The 18,523-nt window shown below is 35.0% G+C and overlaps 3 protein-coding genes across 3 annotated transcripts; 1 reads left to right on the top strand and 2 right to left on the bottom strand.

Annotated features, from left to right (window-relative positions):
* Positions 1 to 2,722, top strand: LOC110906736 (putative F-box protein At3g52320). Its single transcript, XM_022151829.1, has 2 exons — positions 1 to 33; positions 1,532 to 2,722. The coding sequence occupies exons 1-2, from the start codon at positions 1 to 3 to the stop codon at positions 2,720 to 2,722; spliced, it is 1,224 nt and encodes a 407-aa protein (XP_022007521.1).
* Positions 2,723 to 5,570: 2,848 nt separating this feature from the next.
* Positions 5,571 to 10,451, bottom strand: LOC110908442 (ferredoxin--NADP reductase, root-type isozyme, chloroplastic). Its single transcript, XM_022153383.2, has 6 exons — positions 10,226 to 10,451; positions 10,080 to 10,136; positions 8,140 to 8,475; positions 7,158 to 7,377; positions 6,838 to 7,078; positions 5,571 to 5,971 (listed from the first exon to the last, which is right to left on the bottom strand). Exons 1-6 carry the CDS (start codon positions 10,256 to 10,258, stop codon positions 5,713 to 5,715), a joined length of 1,146 nt encoding a protein of 381 aa, XP_022009075.1. The 5' UTR covers positions 10,259 to 10,451; the 3' UTR covers positions 5,571 to 5,712.
* A 4,881-nt stretch (positions 10,452 to 15,332) lies between these two features.
* Positions 15,333 to 15,932, bottom strand: LOC110906737. The gene has a single exon (XM_022151830.1). The coding sequence runs from the start codon at positions 15,930 to 15,932 to the stop codon at positions 15,333 to 15,335; it is 600 nt and encodes a 199-aa protein (XP_022007522.1).
* Between the last annotated feature and the right edge of the window lie 2,591 nt (positions 15,933 to 18,523).

Genomic DNA, 18,523 nt, shown 5'->3' with positions numbered 1-18,523 from the left:
ATGACAGCTGACGCCCACCAACCGTCACATCAGGTGGGAAACGTAAAAACGACTGTCGGTTAACCAACTAAGGTCACCGCCTAGAAATTTGAAATTCAAAATATTTCTACAAACAGCAAATCAGAAACTTTAGACCGCCAAAATTGCACCGTCATAGTTCGAAGCTGTTATCTAAGAAACGCTACGAACTAGGGGGACTTGATGAGGATACGTCCCTAACCGGACCGAATCATCGCCACAAACAGAGCCGAATCACGGCATACTAAGATCGGACCGGACCTTGCACCACGAAACGGACCGGACACTACGATGGTGCGACATAACTAACTGGGTCCCACCTCCATAACCGTCATGATAGCGACTGGTCCGACTCTAACTAACTTGCCACCTCAGCACACCCAAAAGCTATAAATACCCCGCCAAGGCTTCCAGCAATGGGTAATCACTATTCTCTTCCCCTAATCCCTTCTCTCTCTCTCTCCCTGACTTATTTCCTCCTCACAAATACTTATTCTCACGCCCGAGCTTGGTCACAGAGAGGCCCCCCTCCCTGTTACTTATTCTCACGCCCGAGCTTGGTCACAGAGAGGCCCCCCTCCCTGTGACGAGGCTAACGGTGTGCTCGTCTCTTGTGATCTTGCAGGTTTCTTGCCGGGTCATCTGAAGCTATACTCTGACCAGCTCGTATCAACTGGTTCTTGAGTCTTCAAATATCAAGTATTAATTTCGGCTTACTTAGCCATCATGATTTCGTCCCTAGGATGGATGATCATAGAAAAATCATTTACATCGAAATTGAATCAAAATGAGTCGTATTAAATCGACGAACAATGATGATTCTTTTTTTTTTTGAAAGGAAAACTTTATTAAGAAACAAACAACCGCTCGACGCCGAGCGGCCACCCCGAAACTACATAATTACATAACTACACCAATCCTTCCAAGACAATCTACTACCTTTCGATCTATTACAATACCAAACATAACCCAAGGATCTATTACAATACCAAATCAGAACAATGATGATTCTGATTTGGGTGTTTGGCAGCAAGAGCCCCTAATAAAAATGCCCATCTCTACTCGTAATCGGACCGGACAAATTTCTCATATCTGGACTGACCCATGATCCACAGCCCATCGTATATGAAGCCCAAAACCCAAAACCCAAAACACATATCCCTTTCCCGTCATCGTCTCCAAATGTTGAAACCCTAAAATCAATATCCAGTCCAAAAATGTCGGACAACATTCCGTTCGAACTCCAAGCGGAAATCATCAAAAGGGTTCTTTGATAGGAACTAGAAATTCAACTTCGATTACTGGAAGAAACAATTACATAAGTAGCCAAATTCGAGATAGGCTTGATCTCCGATTACAAGGTTCAGAACCCTAATTTTTATAAAATAAACATCGACCCTGAAACATTACCTATTCTGCCTTATTTAACATGAAAGAAAAGAAAGTAATTAACTGCTAGAAACTGCCCACTACTTGCTCCCAGAACCGTTCCCTCCAAAACCCATTTCTGCAGATAATTAAATGGGTCAAATACCCATCTGGAGCTGCCCACAAGACATGGGTCGACCCATGGGTTCGTATCATTCTTCCTGTCAAATCTTTGATTCGGTTCAGATCCGTTTCAAAGCAATGGAAGTCTCTGATCGATAGCTCTGAATTCATCACTCATCACACCCTCAACCACTCTCAACCGCAACATCTACTGGTAAGCTACATCACAGGAGCTACTGGGCACAGAGCTGTTTCTGCGGATGCATGTTTGCCCGAGGACAAATATGTTTCCATTGTTGATGATGATAACTTCCCCCACCACAAGTTTTCCCCTGTTGTTCCCCCAACTGTTCAGCTGCTTCTGCATCCATTTCTGCTAGGTTGCTCTCACGGATTGGTGTGTTTGCTTGGATACACCCGAGATCGAGTGAACAGAAAGAAACTGGTTGTTGTTTGGAATCCGCTAATTGGGAAATCTGTTGGTATAGAGATACCGGATCGAGCCGATATTGCTATTGGTTTTGGGGTGTGTCCTAAAACTAACGACCCTAAGATCCTCAAGATTTCACGTTTTGTCGACAGCGAGGCCAAGGCCATGGCTGAGGTTTTCACATTAAGCTTTGGGGCTTGGAGAAGTGTACTGATAAATAAGCCGTTTAAGTTTAAATCGTTGCAGTTCTGGAATACACAGGTGGTTATAGACGGGGTTATTTATTGGCTCGCTTATGATCATATTACAGATATACTTAGGTTTTATTCATTTGATTTGGCAAGTGAAGAATTTGGAGAAGCAGTAGACTTTCCTTATAACTTAGCAGGTCACTCTGGAAGGATGTACGATATGTCTAAGATCAACGATTCTCTTGTGGTGCTTAGTTATCACTGTATTGGTACTAATTTAACACCGAAACCATGTTGTGACGTATTGATGATGTTGAAAAATGGTGTTCCAAAACCCTCCTTTACAAAACTATTCACTGTTAACTACGATCGGATTAATCGTATGATTGGATTTAGGAAGAATGGCCAACCGATAATGGATCGGACGAACACACATGGATATGATGGTGAACTAGAAGTTTATGAACTCTGCTCGGAACGCATCAACGGTCTTGGGATTTATGGGTCGGACTTCAGGATGAGGTCCTACACAGAATCACTACTTTTGCTTAATCATTCACTCATAGATGATGAATCTACTTTTAAATCCTAGTTTTCTTTTGTTGGTACTGTTCTATTTTGGTTTTTATAGCTTTTAGTTTAGCTTCCATCAGACTTGATGGTAACTTTTCTTATTATCATCATCTAACTGAAAACGTGTTTAAATCCTGCTTGATTTATAATCTCATAAGCAAAAACAGATGGTGGCTCCTTCAGGTTATCTGTGTTCTCAAACTGCAGTCACCATACAACAATTGCAGGGCTGATCATTGTTTTGTGTGGTTCTGTTAGCTAGTATTCTTGTAATTCTTCTCATAATTCGTATCATCATCAATTCTGAAGTCAACTTCGAACTCAATATAACACATACTTGTCGAATTTTTGACCCGTTTAACATTTATTTACTATAATCTGACATGTTTTACCCGTTTTAATTTAGATTGATATATTTTGACCCATGTAATATATATTTACCGTATTTTGGTGTGGTTGTGTTTCGGCTGGATTCTATACCGCTATTCAGCTGCTGTGTGTGAGTTTTAATATGGGGGGCCTTTGTGGACGTGTTTGTCATTTTCTAGCAGTATAAATCTGTTTCTTTTTCGGGTGTTTTCCTTTGCGTGGTGTGTGTTTTGTTTTGTGGGATTCATTCATATCTGCTTCTATTTTTGGATGGTTTAGGGTGGGGGTTGGGCTGCTGTGTTTATATGTTTTGTTGGTTAGTTGGCTCTATTTTCTCGGTGCAGAAGACTAGCATCATCTCTATAAATGGATTCTCATTTGCGGGGCTAAAAGGATGGGTCGCAAGATGAGTCTTGAATCAAAAAAGTAAAAAAAAAATGGGTGTGTATCAAAGCTCAGTAGGTCTTGAAGGGAGGTTCACGCCTCACACATTTGCAGGCCATTTAAATGCTCCTTATTAAGTGGGTTTTTTATACAACATCAACACCAAGATGTTGGTATAGGTTGCTTATGTTGGCTGGTTTATTACAGGGGTGCAAATCAGCCGAGGAACTCGAGCTCAACTTGAAACGAGCCGAGCTTAAACGAGCTCGAGCCCGAACTTAAAACAAGCTTGTTTAGTAAACGAGCCCAAGTCCCAGCTTCGCTTATTGACAATGCAAAACTAGTAAATGATTCCTTTGTGGTTTTAGCAGTTGATATGCTCACATTGTTGATAAAAATACTGGATTCTTTGTTAATTAGTTCAACTATTACAAAAATATAAGTACACATAGACTAGATAGATACATAGTCTTTTTACCATTTATGCTAAGTTATAATGCGTAAAACATTAATCCCATTTCATTATGCCAAAATATTCGGCGGTTCTTACCCGGTTCCATATTTCTTGATAATAAACGGGTCGTACCCGGTTCTACCCGTACCTGGTTAGTACCCGTACCCGGTTCTTCCAATACCCGGTAATAAGTTACCGTTAGAACCGGTTACTAGCCGTTAGAATCGATTCTTGGAGGTTGCAAAAATCATTAAATGCCAAATGTGACCGTTGAAACCGGTTACTATCCGTTGGACCCGGTTACTAGCCGTTGGAACCGGTTATTATAAATTGTTTTTAATTTTCATTTGTTTAACTCACCAATCCTCATGAACTTTCCGCAACCTTTGCACCTAGCCATCTCATGGTTATCCGTCATCAAACACAAATCGAAATGCTTCCAAATTGACGGGTTTCGTTTGGTTTCCAAAACCATAACAACCTCGTCATTGCATGCCATTGTATCTTCGAAAATATGAAATCAAATGTTGAAGTGTTGAATGTTTGTAGTAGTAAGGAAAGGGAATGGAGAAGATGAGGTATATATACAAAAAAACCGATTTTTATATCATATAATCGGTTTCCAACGGTATTATATCCATTGGAACCGGTTCGAACAGTAAGTGGCAGCTTTTTGGTTTGAAAAACCCGACAGAACCGGTTCCAAACAGTACCCGGAACCGGGTCCAGAGTACCCGTAACCGATTACATCGGTTCTAGTTTTATTGACGACTACCCGGGTTCAACCCGGAACCAGTTCTTCAGAGAACCCGGTTCCCCTAACTAGCATGAGTACCTGGGTATGGGTAGGAACCGGTTCCGGGTATTAATAATACCCCCGATTATGCTCATCTCTAGCAAGAGAGGTGACCGGATATGGTCATCGGTGAGGGTGCGTGTGGTGGGACTGAGTTTTTTTTTTTTAATTTTGTTCAAAAGGTTTGGTAAAATGGTCATTTTTACAAAGTAACGATAAAATAAACGAACATCGATTGCACGGACAAAACTGTTACAATTGAGTAAAACAATAGGGACTACAACTGCCTGATTCGTGAAAGTTAAAGACAAAAGCTGAAATTTCAGTACCGGAAGTTAAAGACAAAAGCTTAAATTTCAATACACGCTCTGGGTAATTTATGGTATGCAAAATTTAAATCAAACGAATATAATTTTATTTTATATTAGTTTTTTTAATCAAAGACATGTTTTAGATGCCCATTAGTATAATAGTTGTCTTTTTTAAGTAATATTAAAATCCTTTAACTTAAATTATAAAAAAATTTAGGCCCCATTTATAAGTGGATGTAAACGAATTGAAGCCGAGTTTAAATAGACTTGAACTCGAGCCAAAATTGGAGCTCATTTAACATACGAACTTGAGTCCAACTGTCCAACTTTGAAATTTCAAGTTTAATGAAAGCCTAACTTATACGAAATAAATAAATAAATAATTAAAAATTAAATATTACCATATATTTGATGAGGATGAATATTGGTCAAGGCTCGGTTCGACTCATTTACACCCCTACATTTATCTACTGAAAATAAAGCGCACCCTACATTTATCTACTGAAAATAAAGCGCACAATCGTGGATGCCCCGCCCCGCTAGCCATACAGAATTAAAAAAAAAAAAACCGAGTGATGACCATCACTTTTTTATTTTGTTTACTGAAATAGACAATCTGGTTAAACTCCTTTTCAAAGGATATTACAAGTTCCTCAAATTTTCAAGCAAACAAATGCAAATAAAAATTTGAAAAATCAATAAACCTCAACATGCCACTGCTTGTTCTTCTTCAACTGTGACAGTTTTTCATCCCAGTTTTCCCCTCTTTCCACTGCAACCCTCTTCAATGTTTCTTGGATTCCAGGCATCATCCCCTTAAGCCCACAGAAATATATGTGGGCCCCTTTATCCAGCATTTTAAATATCTCATCACTGTATTCTTCTATTTTGTCCTGCACATACATTTTCCCTCCATTTTTGTTCTTTTGCTCTCTGCTAAGCGCTCGGTCAAACCTGAAGTCAAACCATCAATTTCTATCATGGGTTGTGCTTTATCTCAAACGGGTTAAGAAAAAGAATTAAGATTGTTATAACAAGCCGATTGGTTTTATAGTCATATTTAACTATGTGTAATTTTCTTTTTAGGGATGATTTCCTAATCCCCTTCAAAACCTGGTATAATATCGTTTTTTTTTTTTTGGGTAAAGGTATAATATAATTATACCTTTACTAGCGAACAAGAAATCATAATATCAAACATACCCATTTTCAAATTGTCACATTTTTATCCTTGTCTTAAAAATTGCATTAGGATATGAGGGTTTACAACGTAACTGGAAAGAGAAGGGTATAATGGTCATATTATAAATTGTATTTAATGAAATGGGAAAATATGATTTTTTTTTTTTTGTATTTGAATAGATATATTTAATGTTGAGTAAAAAGTACACAGATAGTCCCTATGGTTTTCCAAATTTTAAATTTGGTCCCTAGCTTTCTAAAAGTACACGGAAGGTCCCTGTGGTTTGCATTTTGTAACGTATTTAGTCCTTAACTTGGACCTCTTGAAACCTTTAGATTTGTTGGCTGGGGACTAAATGCGTTACAAAGTGCAAACCACAGGGACCATCCATGTACTTTTGGAAAGCTAGGGACCATATCCAAAATTTTGAAAAACCACAGGGACTGTTCGTGTACTTTACTCTTTAATGTTTATGTTATTGGATAGGTAAATATACTATGCAAGTTTTTAGGGTATATATCGATAAAAGAAGTGTTGTGGGTTAACCAAACCAGCCCGGCACGTTTGACCCATAATAAAACAAAGACCTGTTTCGACCCAAACCCATTACCCAACCCGTGGATCTTACAAAATCTACCTGAAGTTATCAGGGTAATCTGCAAGGTACTTGCTGAATTCATCATCATACAGAAGGCTATCCGTGTTGGCCACCCCTAAAAACAACCAAGCAAGACCGTTGAATTTGTACGTGGGCACGGATTCCATGAACATCCGACGAAGATAGCCTCTGAACGGAGCGACACCTGTCCCTGTAGCAATCATAATGTGGGTTGCATTTGGGTCTTCTTCAGGCAAAAGCATAATCTTTCCAGATGGTCCTGCAAATTTTATTAATTTAAGGCCCAATATCACACAATCACTTTCAAAATGAACGGTGTTGATCGATAAGGTGCATACCTGTTATTTTAACTTTGTCTCCGGGTTTTGAGTCACAGAGAAAATTGCTGCAAACACCGTTCTTAGACGGGTCTTCTTTTCCCGTCTCGGGGTCGTAATAAACGGCTCTTCGAACGCACAAACTCGCGGTTTTTCCATCGAATGAGTCCCCGTATCTTGTTGATGCTATTGAATAAAGCCGAACATTGTGTGGGGCCCCGGGTTTTTTTGGGTTTTCACCCTGTTTGGAGAAAAGCCAAAATAGTTTACTATCAAAAGGGCATACACATTTAAAGTTTTATACTACAGAAAAAGCATAAACTTATATTTTTTTTTAAAAAAATTGGTGAGAATTAGATTTTCAGCCATTCTGTATATTTATTTCCTAGAGGTGGTGATATTGATGTGTATATCTACAACATGTCAAACAGGTTAGCCAAAAATATTAAGTAGAAAGATACGGGTCAAAAAGTCAACCATGTCGAAAGTCATCTGAAGTGATGTAATCAAATGCAAAAAACCTCCAAAATCAATTTCTTAAAAGTAGTTTACTACTGTAATAATATAGCTTATGCAATTTTATTGAACACATTAATTATGTATTAAGCGGCCCAGCCCAACCCGTTTGACCCTGTAAACTGTAAAGGTTGCCTCTTTTGACTATCAATTTTGCCACCTCTACTATTTCATTGTTAACATCCATTCTACATACTCAAAAAAATACAATAAATAAACAAATAAATATTCGAATGTAAGCAATTTCTTGCATTTTTTTACCACTAAACTCATCATTTAGTGGTTGTTTCTGTATTACTACTAGAGCAGATAATAATTTGCTATAATAATATAGCCAAAAATAGTGAAATCGTCAGCTACTGTTACATAGACTGGTCCCACTATCTTGAACTATACTTGGATATCGTGTGTCCAAATGCATAACGGTTGAAATTATAATATCTCAATTTCCGAATCATAGAACAAGAAACGGGAAACGTTCACTTACGGGTGGAATAACGCCGTAACTTTGTCCTTCCCAGTACGGAACATTGCCACCGTGATCAATTACAATATGGCAAGTCTCTCCAGGGGCTTTTGGGCCTACGAGCCTTTCAACCGAGACAATGGTTGCAGTGTATGGCTCCTTGGGCTTGTGTAAATTCAGGGGTGGTTCTTTTGCATCTTCAAGATCCAAGGGCGAGACCGTAATTTTACCTTTGGATACGGTTTGTGACACTGACATAGCAACTATGGATTGATGTCTTGATGACGCAGTCTTTGATTTTAGCTCCAGTTGCGAAAAACGGGTCCATTGTTTATCACAAAAGCTAATCTTTTGGGTCTGCAACAATATAAAAAGTATTTATCTTGAGTGCTAAATTGTTATTGAAACAGAATTTCTTTGATAGATATCATCCAATGTCACGTTTTTAAGGAAAAAGAGTACATTTTTTAATAGGAATCATGCATTTGGTTTGAAATTTGAACTGATCCTTCAAGATCAGAATACTTTGTATCTCTCTGATTCTCATTTTTTACTCAATTCACTTCTAATTTACTTCCGAATTAACCTAATTCTACTAAATTGCTTAAAAGTTCAAAATTAAACAAATTCTATGCAGTTAATATCGACATCGGTTATCGGCCCTCTACAAAATATCGGTGTTAAATATTGGTTCTGATATTATCGGCAATATTGATCGTTTCATGTTTCAAATATAGGCACTTTTGAGTTTTGACTTTTGATATTACAATTAGTATCATATATGTTTTACATTTTATATATGTATATGTATAAATTCTGCATGATTTTAGAATTACCGACATCCCACCGTGATAACCTATATCTAAAATATCGGCCCTTGACCGATATTTGATTTTAGAACAAAGTAGAAGTAAAATAGTGTTTGTAACAAAAAAAAAAGTATAAGTTGCTATTGACTATTGAGAACTTGGCTTAGAAAGGCACGCCTGATGCGCGAGGTGATTAGGAAAGCGCCTCATGCATGGTCAAATTGGTCAAAAGTGGAGGGTAATATGAAAAAAAAAACAGCCAATAGGAGTGAATAGATTACGAGGGGCTTTTTTTTACATAAAGCTTATTTGGTTGTGCATAGAGCAACGCCTTGTTTCGTGAAGCTCATGCCTCACACTTTTTTAAACCAAATTTGAGACTAGAAAAACCTTAATGCAGGAAAAACTAGTTGTTTGGTGTGCCATAGAATACTCTTTTCAGGGCAATTTTGACTTTTTCACAGTGGAACATTATTGACCTAACATTTAGCTTACATACAACAAATCTAAACATTTTCAATTTTGTAATTTACTCATAATAGAGTAAACGTCCTTTATGTATGTCACTTATTGCTAACTGTGTCCTTTGTCTTTAATAATTACAGAAAACGTACTCGATGTTTGCAAACCCTTGCAAGTTATGTCCTTTAGCCCTAACTCAGTTAACTTTTTGTGGTTAAATCTGACCAAATGGACCCACATGAGGGTATTTTGGTCATTTTACTCTCTCATGTGGGGTCCATTTAGTCAGATTTAACCACAAAAATACCCGTGGGGTTCATTTGGTTAGATTTAACCACAAAAATTAACTGAGTTAGGGCCGAAGGACAAAACTTGCAAGGGTTTGCAAACATCGTGTACGTTTTCTGTAATTATTAAAGACAAAGGACACAGTTTGCAATAAGTGACATACATAAATGATAAATGACGATTTTTGTAATTTACTCATAATATAAAGATCAAGAAAACCCTAGTCAGATTCAAATTCAAAAATCAATCTTGAAAATCCCCAAAAATAAAAAGCAACCCTTGATCAATTAACCCTTATGAACAAGTCAAACTACTCATCCACAAATTTCATAACAACGATCCAATCGAATATCAACAAAAAAACTTATAACAAAGCATCATGCAACAAATCATGAATCATACCTTGAGAAACGATTTCTGAAGCGATGAATCACTGTTGAAATGGGGAGTAACCGAACCCTAAAAATCAGAAATAGATAAATTACACAGAGTGCAAAATACTAACAAGTATTGAAGAATCAATGGGGCATGAAATTGTGAAATGATACCTGATTTATAACGCCCAAATTTGCAGCAGCCATGATCGAATCGTAAACCCCAGAAAACCCTTGTGAGATGGTGGGTAAAGAGGGAACGAAGTGGTACTTATAGAGGAGTTGGAAGCTTTTGGAGAGTGTCAAAGGGTGTAGGCTATGGTGGGTGGCTTTTTGTTGTATAGTTTACAAGTGAGCAATGTTAAAGTATTCAAGAACCAACTTTATTATATTCATTTTTATAATGTTTCATAACATGCCATCACATGATTTTATTTGTTCACAAGAAATAACATATGAATATGATTTACCATTTTGTCAAGTAAGAGTCACAAAATTTGTATATATTTTCATTAATAAATTACTCTTCTGGTTCTAACATATGTGACTTGAACTGGCTTATTTGAGGTTTTTTGAGAAAGATTAGGAGTGGCTAGTATATCGGATAAAATTAGGGAGGGGAGATTGAGATGGTTTAGGCATGTGAAGCGAAAGCAAACGACGACACCAGTTAGAGTAGTGAAACTTTTATTGTGGAGGGGAGGAGAGGAAGAGGCAGACCCAAACTGATATGGGATGAACAGATTAGGCATGATTTACTAGAGTTGCATAGAATTAGGGTTAAGGACTTCTAGATGATATTGCAGTAAGGTCTTAGGTGTATTTTAGGGACGTAGGTTTTTCTTATTCTTTAAGTGACTTTACCGATGATTGACTTCTTGTGTTTATGTTCAAATGATGTTGTATGCTATTATACATGATTTACATTATACTGTGTCACTCTAATCACTTTCTTGGTATAGGTGACTTCTTTTTTTCTATATTCTTTGACTTGGTGTGTTGGTATGCTGTTTGTTTTGGAACCGAGGGTCTATCTGTAGGGGTGTGAATTTCTGACACGACCCGAAAACGCGACACGAACCTAACACGAAATTCACGGGTTTAGGTTTAGTCTAAATGGGTTCGGGTCAGTTTCGGGTTAAACTCGCGAACCCGTTTAGGTTAACGGGTCGGGTTCGGGTCAACCAGGTCAGGTTGGCGGGTTAACCCGTTTAACACATTTATATTATATTATATTTTTTACAATATATTTTATATTAGAAATTAAATGGGGTATTTATTTTATGCCATAATTACAAAACTAAAAAGAGGTTTAACATAAGATTTTATAACTTAAATATAATTTTGTTATATGCATTTGTGTTTTTTAAGTAAATTTTAATTTTAACATATTAAAATCAGAAAAAAAATAAAAAAATCGGGTTGAATGGGTCGTGTTCGGGTCAACCCACAAAACTTCGGGTTGTGTTCGGGTTCGTATGTATAATACGATTTTCGGGTTCGGATCGGGTTGAACCCGCGAACACGGCCCGTTTAGCACCCCTATCTATCTGGAAGCAGCCTCTAGGATAGAGACAAGGTCTGTCTACATCTCACCCTCCCCAGACTCTATAAGTAGCTTTGCTATTTGTGGGATTTAGACTCTATAAGTAGCTTTGCTATTTGTGGGATTTACTGGGTATGGTTGTATACTAACTTATCAACTTCACTTATATACTATAAATATTGGTGCTAAAAGAAATATATATATATACACACACCCAAAGTTAGCACTCCAGACGAATCAAACGAACACGAACAAAGTCTTATTCGTGTTTATTCGTTAAGGAAATAAATGCTTTCGTGAATTGTTCATAAACACTTACTAAACGAGATTTTTTGTTTGTACTCTTTCTTTAAGGAAATGAATATGTTTGTGTTCGTTTCTTAATTTTAGGTAACGAATACAGACAAACGTTCATGAACAGAAACAAGTATATATTATATTTTGAATAAAATCGGATCTAATCACAAACATTACGTGGATCCATCAAAATATACCAAGCTAATTATCCAAACATAACATAATCTCAATAAATATAATTGACATAAATAATGTATCAAAAAACAAAATTCTCATATTATATATGCATACATATACATATAGATATACATATGAATTTAAAGTGCTCATGAACAATGAATAATGATGAGCTTTTTATCTAATCTAATCTAATACTAATAAAAAGTATGATTAATGCCACATGTTATTCTTACACTAAAATGAGAGGCTACATAATGCAACATGGCATTCTTTCATTCAATTTACTATTATTACTATTATTACTATTATTATTATTATTATTATTATTATTATTAATTAATACAAAACAATAAAAAATCCTTAACAACTTAATACTAGTAAATATTTTATTATTTACTTAGATAATGATTATTTACTTTTGACTTATCTAAAATATATAGTTAGTTATTAGTAACAACTCTACTTATAATAAACAATTTCAAATAATGTTAAGAGTTAATTACATAAATGGGTCTTGTGGTTTATACATAATTTCGTCTTTGGGTAATAACTTTTTTTAACAGGTTTAGGTTCTATGATTTCAATTTTGTAACACCTTTGGGTACTAACACCAAAATTAGTTAATTAATGACTAAAATACCCTTGCATTTTTTTAAGTTTATCAATGTAACACATTTGAGTACTAACACCTAATTTTATTTAAGTTTAAATTAATTTTACAAAATCTATTTATTTTTTTATTTTCATCTTTTTATTATATCTCTTAATTAACATAAACTCTATTTATTTTTTTTTATTTTCATATTTTTATTAAATTTCTTATTTAACATAAAATCTACTTGTTACACCGGTAATTTTTTTAAATAAAATCTACTAGCTATATAGTTTTATGTAAATTAAATTTTTTACTCGTTTTAAATAATGTAAACCTTACTCGTTTTCAATTTTGGATTGAAATGATTGATAATAATAAATATCTTTCATGTAAAAAAATTTAAGCCTTTTTTAAACTCGTTTTTTTGTTCATTTACATTTTACTATTTTAGAAAGATATTTATTTTAGATAAAACTATATAGCTAGGTATTTTAGATAAAACTATATAGCTAGGTATTTTAGATAAAACTAAAAAAAATTAAGCCTTTTTGTAACTTGTTTTTTTGTAAAAAAAGATATTTAATTTACATAAAACTATATAGCTAGTAGATTTTACTGGTGCAAACGTGCAACTAATAGATTTTATGTAAATTAAATATCTTTCTAAAATAGTAAAATGTAAATGAACAAAAAAACGAGTTAAAAAAAGGCTTAAATTTTTTTACATGAAAGATATTTATTATTATCAATCATTTCAATCCAAAATTGAAAACGAGTAAGGTTTACATTATTTAAAACGAGTAAGAAATTTAATTTACATAAAACTATATAGCTAGTAGATTTTATTTAAAAAATCTATTTAAAAAATACTGGTGTAACAAGTAGATTTATGTTAAATAGACTTTATGTTAATTAAGAGATATAATAAAAAATGAAAATAAAAAAAAAAATAAATAGATTTTCTAAAATTGATTTAAACTTAAATAAAATTAGGTGTTAGTACACAAATGTGTTACATTGATAAACTTAAAAAAATGCGAGGATATTTTAGTCATTAATTAACTAATTTTGATGTTAGTACCCAAAGGTGTTACAAAATTGAAACCATAGAACCTAAACATGTTAAAAAAAAGTTAGTACCCAAAGGCGAAATTAGGTATAAACCACAGGACCCATTTGTGTAATTAACTCTAATGTTAATGTGGCAACATCTTCTTATTCTTTAAAATGATTTTTTTACTATATGTTTAAAACATCTGTTATATATTATAATAATAAAAATGGTAAAGAATAGGTTAATCCGATATTTGAAAACCGGTTTACTTCCATGCTTTGAAAACACTTTTAATGTTATTAGACTCGTGTAATAAACGGGTTTAAGGAAAGAATATCTTCATTATAATTTTGATGAATGTCTATACTCACTGGATGTCCTAAATGGAGTTATATTTTTAGGTTTGCAAATCAATGATAATTACCAAAGGTCAATGTTCCAGTGACGTTATCAAGAAATATTTATCGAAAGAATGGTTTATGTAATGGAACTCGACTACAGGTCCTATCACTGGGTGATCAGGTTATTGAGGCATTCATATTATCCGAAAGTAATACTGCCACTTGAACGTTTATCCCTAGATTTCGTTTAATACCGCCAAATAGAAGGATTCCATTTAAATTGAAAAGAAACCAGTTTCCTCTCGCCTTATGTTTTGCCATGACGATAAATACAAGTATAGAACAATTTCTATGTAAAGTTGGTTTGTTTCTAAAAGAAACAGTTTTTACACATGACCAATTGTTGTGTCATCTATGGTAAAAAAAAACACTTATGTAAATTTTTGTAGAGAATATAAATTTAAATAATTTATAAATTTATATCCTTAAACCCGTGTAGTACACGGGTCTAATAATCTAGTATATTAATTTAAGTTTGAAATTAACTCTTTAATACTTTAAATAATATACTATTTAACTCGTTCTTCTTGATGAATATATGAATTTATATAGCTCATCTCTTCTCCTAATATTCATATTATATATAAATATCTCCATTATAATACATATTATGAACATATATATTTTTTATTTGTTTTATGTGTTCGCTTCCTTGTTGAGCTTGATCGTCCTCCGGTAAATCAAATATACTAATAAAAAAGTATGATTAATGTCACATGTCATTCTTATACTAAAACAAGAGCCTACTTAATGCCACATGACATTCTTTCATTCAATTTACTATTATTATTATTATTATTATTATTATTAATTAATTAATTAATACAAAACAATAAAAAATCCTTAACAACTTAATACTAACAAATATTTTATTATTTACTTAGATAATGATTATTTACTTTTGACATATCTAAAATATATAGTTAGTTATTAGGCCATGTGTAGTCATAAGGCCCTTTTGGGGGCGTTATGTGACATGTGGCATGCCACGTCAGCAAGGGGCTTTATGGGGCGTTATGCAAGTTGAGGCCGTAGTCATAACGCCCCTTTGTCATCATTACTCATTTTTTAATTTTTATTTTTTTAATTCATTTGTAAGTTTTTTAAAAATAAAATTCATTTCATTAAATAAAAAAAAGTACAATAAAATAAAAAAACATTAAACTAGAAAAAAAAACATTAAACTAGAATAAAAAAAAATTACACAATCAAAGGTTATATTTTTTTTTCAATCCGCTCCTTTTGTGCCAACGCCTAATCTCCGTAACTTCGCGGTTCTCCTCGAAACGTTTAGTACCGAGTTCGTGTATGTCTTGAAGTCGTTTGTTTATCTCTGAAAATGCGTTACTCATATCCGTTCCCATAGACATCGACGACGACTCGTGTTTTTTCGCCCGGCTTTTTCTTCCAAGCGGTCTTGGTAGCTCCTCCACCGGCTCGTCATCCGGAATATCCTCGTTCAAGTCAGTGTTTCGAGCGTCGGAGGTTGGCGTTTCCGGTTCACCCGACTCGTTTGTTTTGGACCTCTTTGATGGTCGTGTATTTCCCGAACGACCACTCGGAGTAGATACGGTGGCCCATTTGGGGCTATGGCGAAGGATTTGCCAACACCTCATGTACGGGAAATGGCCATTAGCCTCCGTATACTCGACCAATGCCGCTTGCGTAATGTCTTCATCGTTACTTCCACTTTTCCATCCGGAAAACAAGCGTTGGTACACGGTTTGAAAGTTTGCGCATTTCTTGTTTATATCGGTCCACTTCCCCGATATAGAGTCTGGTAGGCGGTATTCGTCTCCTCTACCCATGAGGTCGAAAAAAAGTTCTCGTATTCGGTTCCAAAAAACGGTTTTACTTTGATTGTTTGCTACAAAAAAATAAAATATAATGTTAGTCTAAAATTTAAAAAAATAAAAACAGAAAATAAATTAAAAACAGAAAATAAATTAAAACAGAAAATAAATAAAAATAGAGAAAAAATAAAAACAGAGAAAAAAAATATACATATAACCGGGTCCTCCGAAACATCGATGAAAGCGCGGGTTAACGCATACTCCTCTTCGGGCTCCCACGTTATCACATTTTTTTCGCTCGGGTGGTGGTTTCCACTTTCTTTTTATGTGGCCGTTTTGCTTTTCCTTTTCCTTTTTGCGTCTCCGCTACCTCGGGTTGTGTTTCAGGAACAACATCGGGTTCGTGTAGTGGGGAGCCGAAAGCTTGAGCCGACCCAAACGCTTGAGACGACCCCATCCCATCGGTGTTTTGATTCGGGTTCCACCCGTAGAGATTAGGGTCCCATGATAGCGGTTGGTTCAAAAGATTCATGAACCCGGGACTTTGTTGATTGTAATCGAGAAAACCGGAGCCGAAAGGGTTGGGTCTAGTGGGAACCGGCGACACGGGGCGAGTAGGATTACCACTTTGGTTTGGGTCCGCACTTGATCGGGGAGGAATAAAGCTACGGTTGAATGGATGCATTGTATAAAATATAAGGATTTCTAAAAAAATGGAAGAGATAAAGAGTGTTTGAGTGTGTGTGGTAAAAAAAATAGGAGATGAGGTATTGATTTAAAGGAAAGTTTGAAAAAAAATTGATTTTTTTTTTAGTAAAATGACCGTTTACAACGGTCAAAAAATCAAATCCCCCATTTATACCGCCGTTATATTCATCGCGCTTTCAAAATTTTTTGGGGCATAGCGCCCCGCGTTTCGGTGTGGGCGGCGCCATGGCGGCGCTATGGGGGGCCATACCGCCCCACTACGTATGCTCTTAGTAACAACTCTACTTATAATAATCAATTTCAAATAATGTTAATGTGACAACATCTTCTTATTCTTTAAAATGATTTTTTTTACTATATGTTTAAAACATATATTAAATAAATTAAAATTTTATATTATAATAATAAAAATGGTAAAGAATAGGTTAATCCGATATTTGAAAACTGGTTTACTTCCGTGCTTTGAAAACACTTTTAATGTTATTAGACTCGTGTAATAAACGGGCTTAATGTAACACCCCGAAAATATAAGTATCCTGTTGAAAACTAAATATCGGTATTAGTCAAGATAAAATAACTTGGAATAAATAACCTAGTTAGCTAGTGCCTTGACATAATAGAACAAATATGGTTAATATATCCCTTAAATAACTTGTGTAAAGTGGAGGGACTAAACATGGGCAAATGAATTAAAGTTTTAATTAAATCAAATATTAAACACAAAACACACACACATACGTGGTGTGTGTCCTGCGATTTCAACCAGACCAAAAGGGAGCTCTCAAGCTTCAACCCTAAAACACAAAAATTCACCAAATTGAAGGGGGAAATCGAGTCCAAATCAAAATCCGAACATAGATTAGTGATCACCTCAGTGAAGGGATCATAAGGTATGCAAAATTTCACTATTTGGTTCCATCTTAAATTTTAGATGAACTCATGAGATTCGAATATGAGCTTGCATGATCATTGTTTGGATGAAATTAGGAATGAAATTATGTCTAGGAATAAACCCTAGTCATTTACTTGTAAATTGATGTTCATAATTGTGAATTCATGATTATACACTCATGTGACAAGTGGGTTTTGTGGAATTATATTAGACACTAGGATTATGATTGTTAACCTAGTGTATTTGAGCTCTATGAAGTGAATTCTGACTTGTTGATATGAAAATTTGACATGAACTTGTGAAGGGATGCTTAAATCTTGACTAAATAGTTAGTTAAGAACTTGATTTTAATTGTATGAAATCATGCTCATTAAGTGTTTGATATAATGCATAAGAGAAGATAAATGTTAAAAATGCATATTTGACTAGTGTGGAAAATTATGCGTTATATGCTATAAGAGAGTTCTAAACATCTATGGCTGAACTCTATAGGCAAGGAAACCGGGACGCCAAGCGGACAAGCTAGTGGCGATACACGTTTGAAAGGATTTCTCTAAAGGTATGTGATCGTGGTTTCGTTACATTATGTTTAGTTATTATGTCGCAACCCCCGTCCCCCCTATACAACTATGGGAACAGGCGGCCGCGGCCAGTTTCGGTGGTATCCTGTTATTGTCTAATTTGGCAGCGGATTTTACATCAGGACCGTAGTTAGGAAATATTTTATTAGAGTAAAATGCCACACTTTCATAATATTTAATACATGGGTAAAACCCAAGTTTTCAGTGCACACTTTATCATAGGAATAAATCCTATTTTTATTTAATAAAAACATCTATCCATTTTAGGTAACTTTATTGCCACTTTTCCAAGCCTTCAGTGCTGTCTAGCTGGCTTCTATTTGGCTTTCACATATTGTTACCTGAAACGCGTTTAAAAATATTTTGTCAGTGGGAAATACTGGTGAGTGAATCCCAGTTTAATTAAGTTTTGATAAAAACCATTG

This window comes from Helianthus annuus, chromosome 14 (genome assembly GCF_002127325.2).
Source record: "Helianthus annuus cultivar XRQ/B chromosome 14, HanXRQr2.0-SUNRISE, whole genome shotgun sequence".
In the NCBI taxonomy this organism is placed as follows: Eukaryota; Viridiplantae; Streptophyta; class Magnoliopsida; order Asterales; family Asteraceae; genus Helianthus; species Helianthus annuus.
Note: the sequence above shows the minus strand (reverse complement) of the source record. Positions and strands in the feature narration are given on the sequence as shown.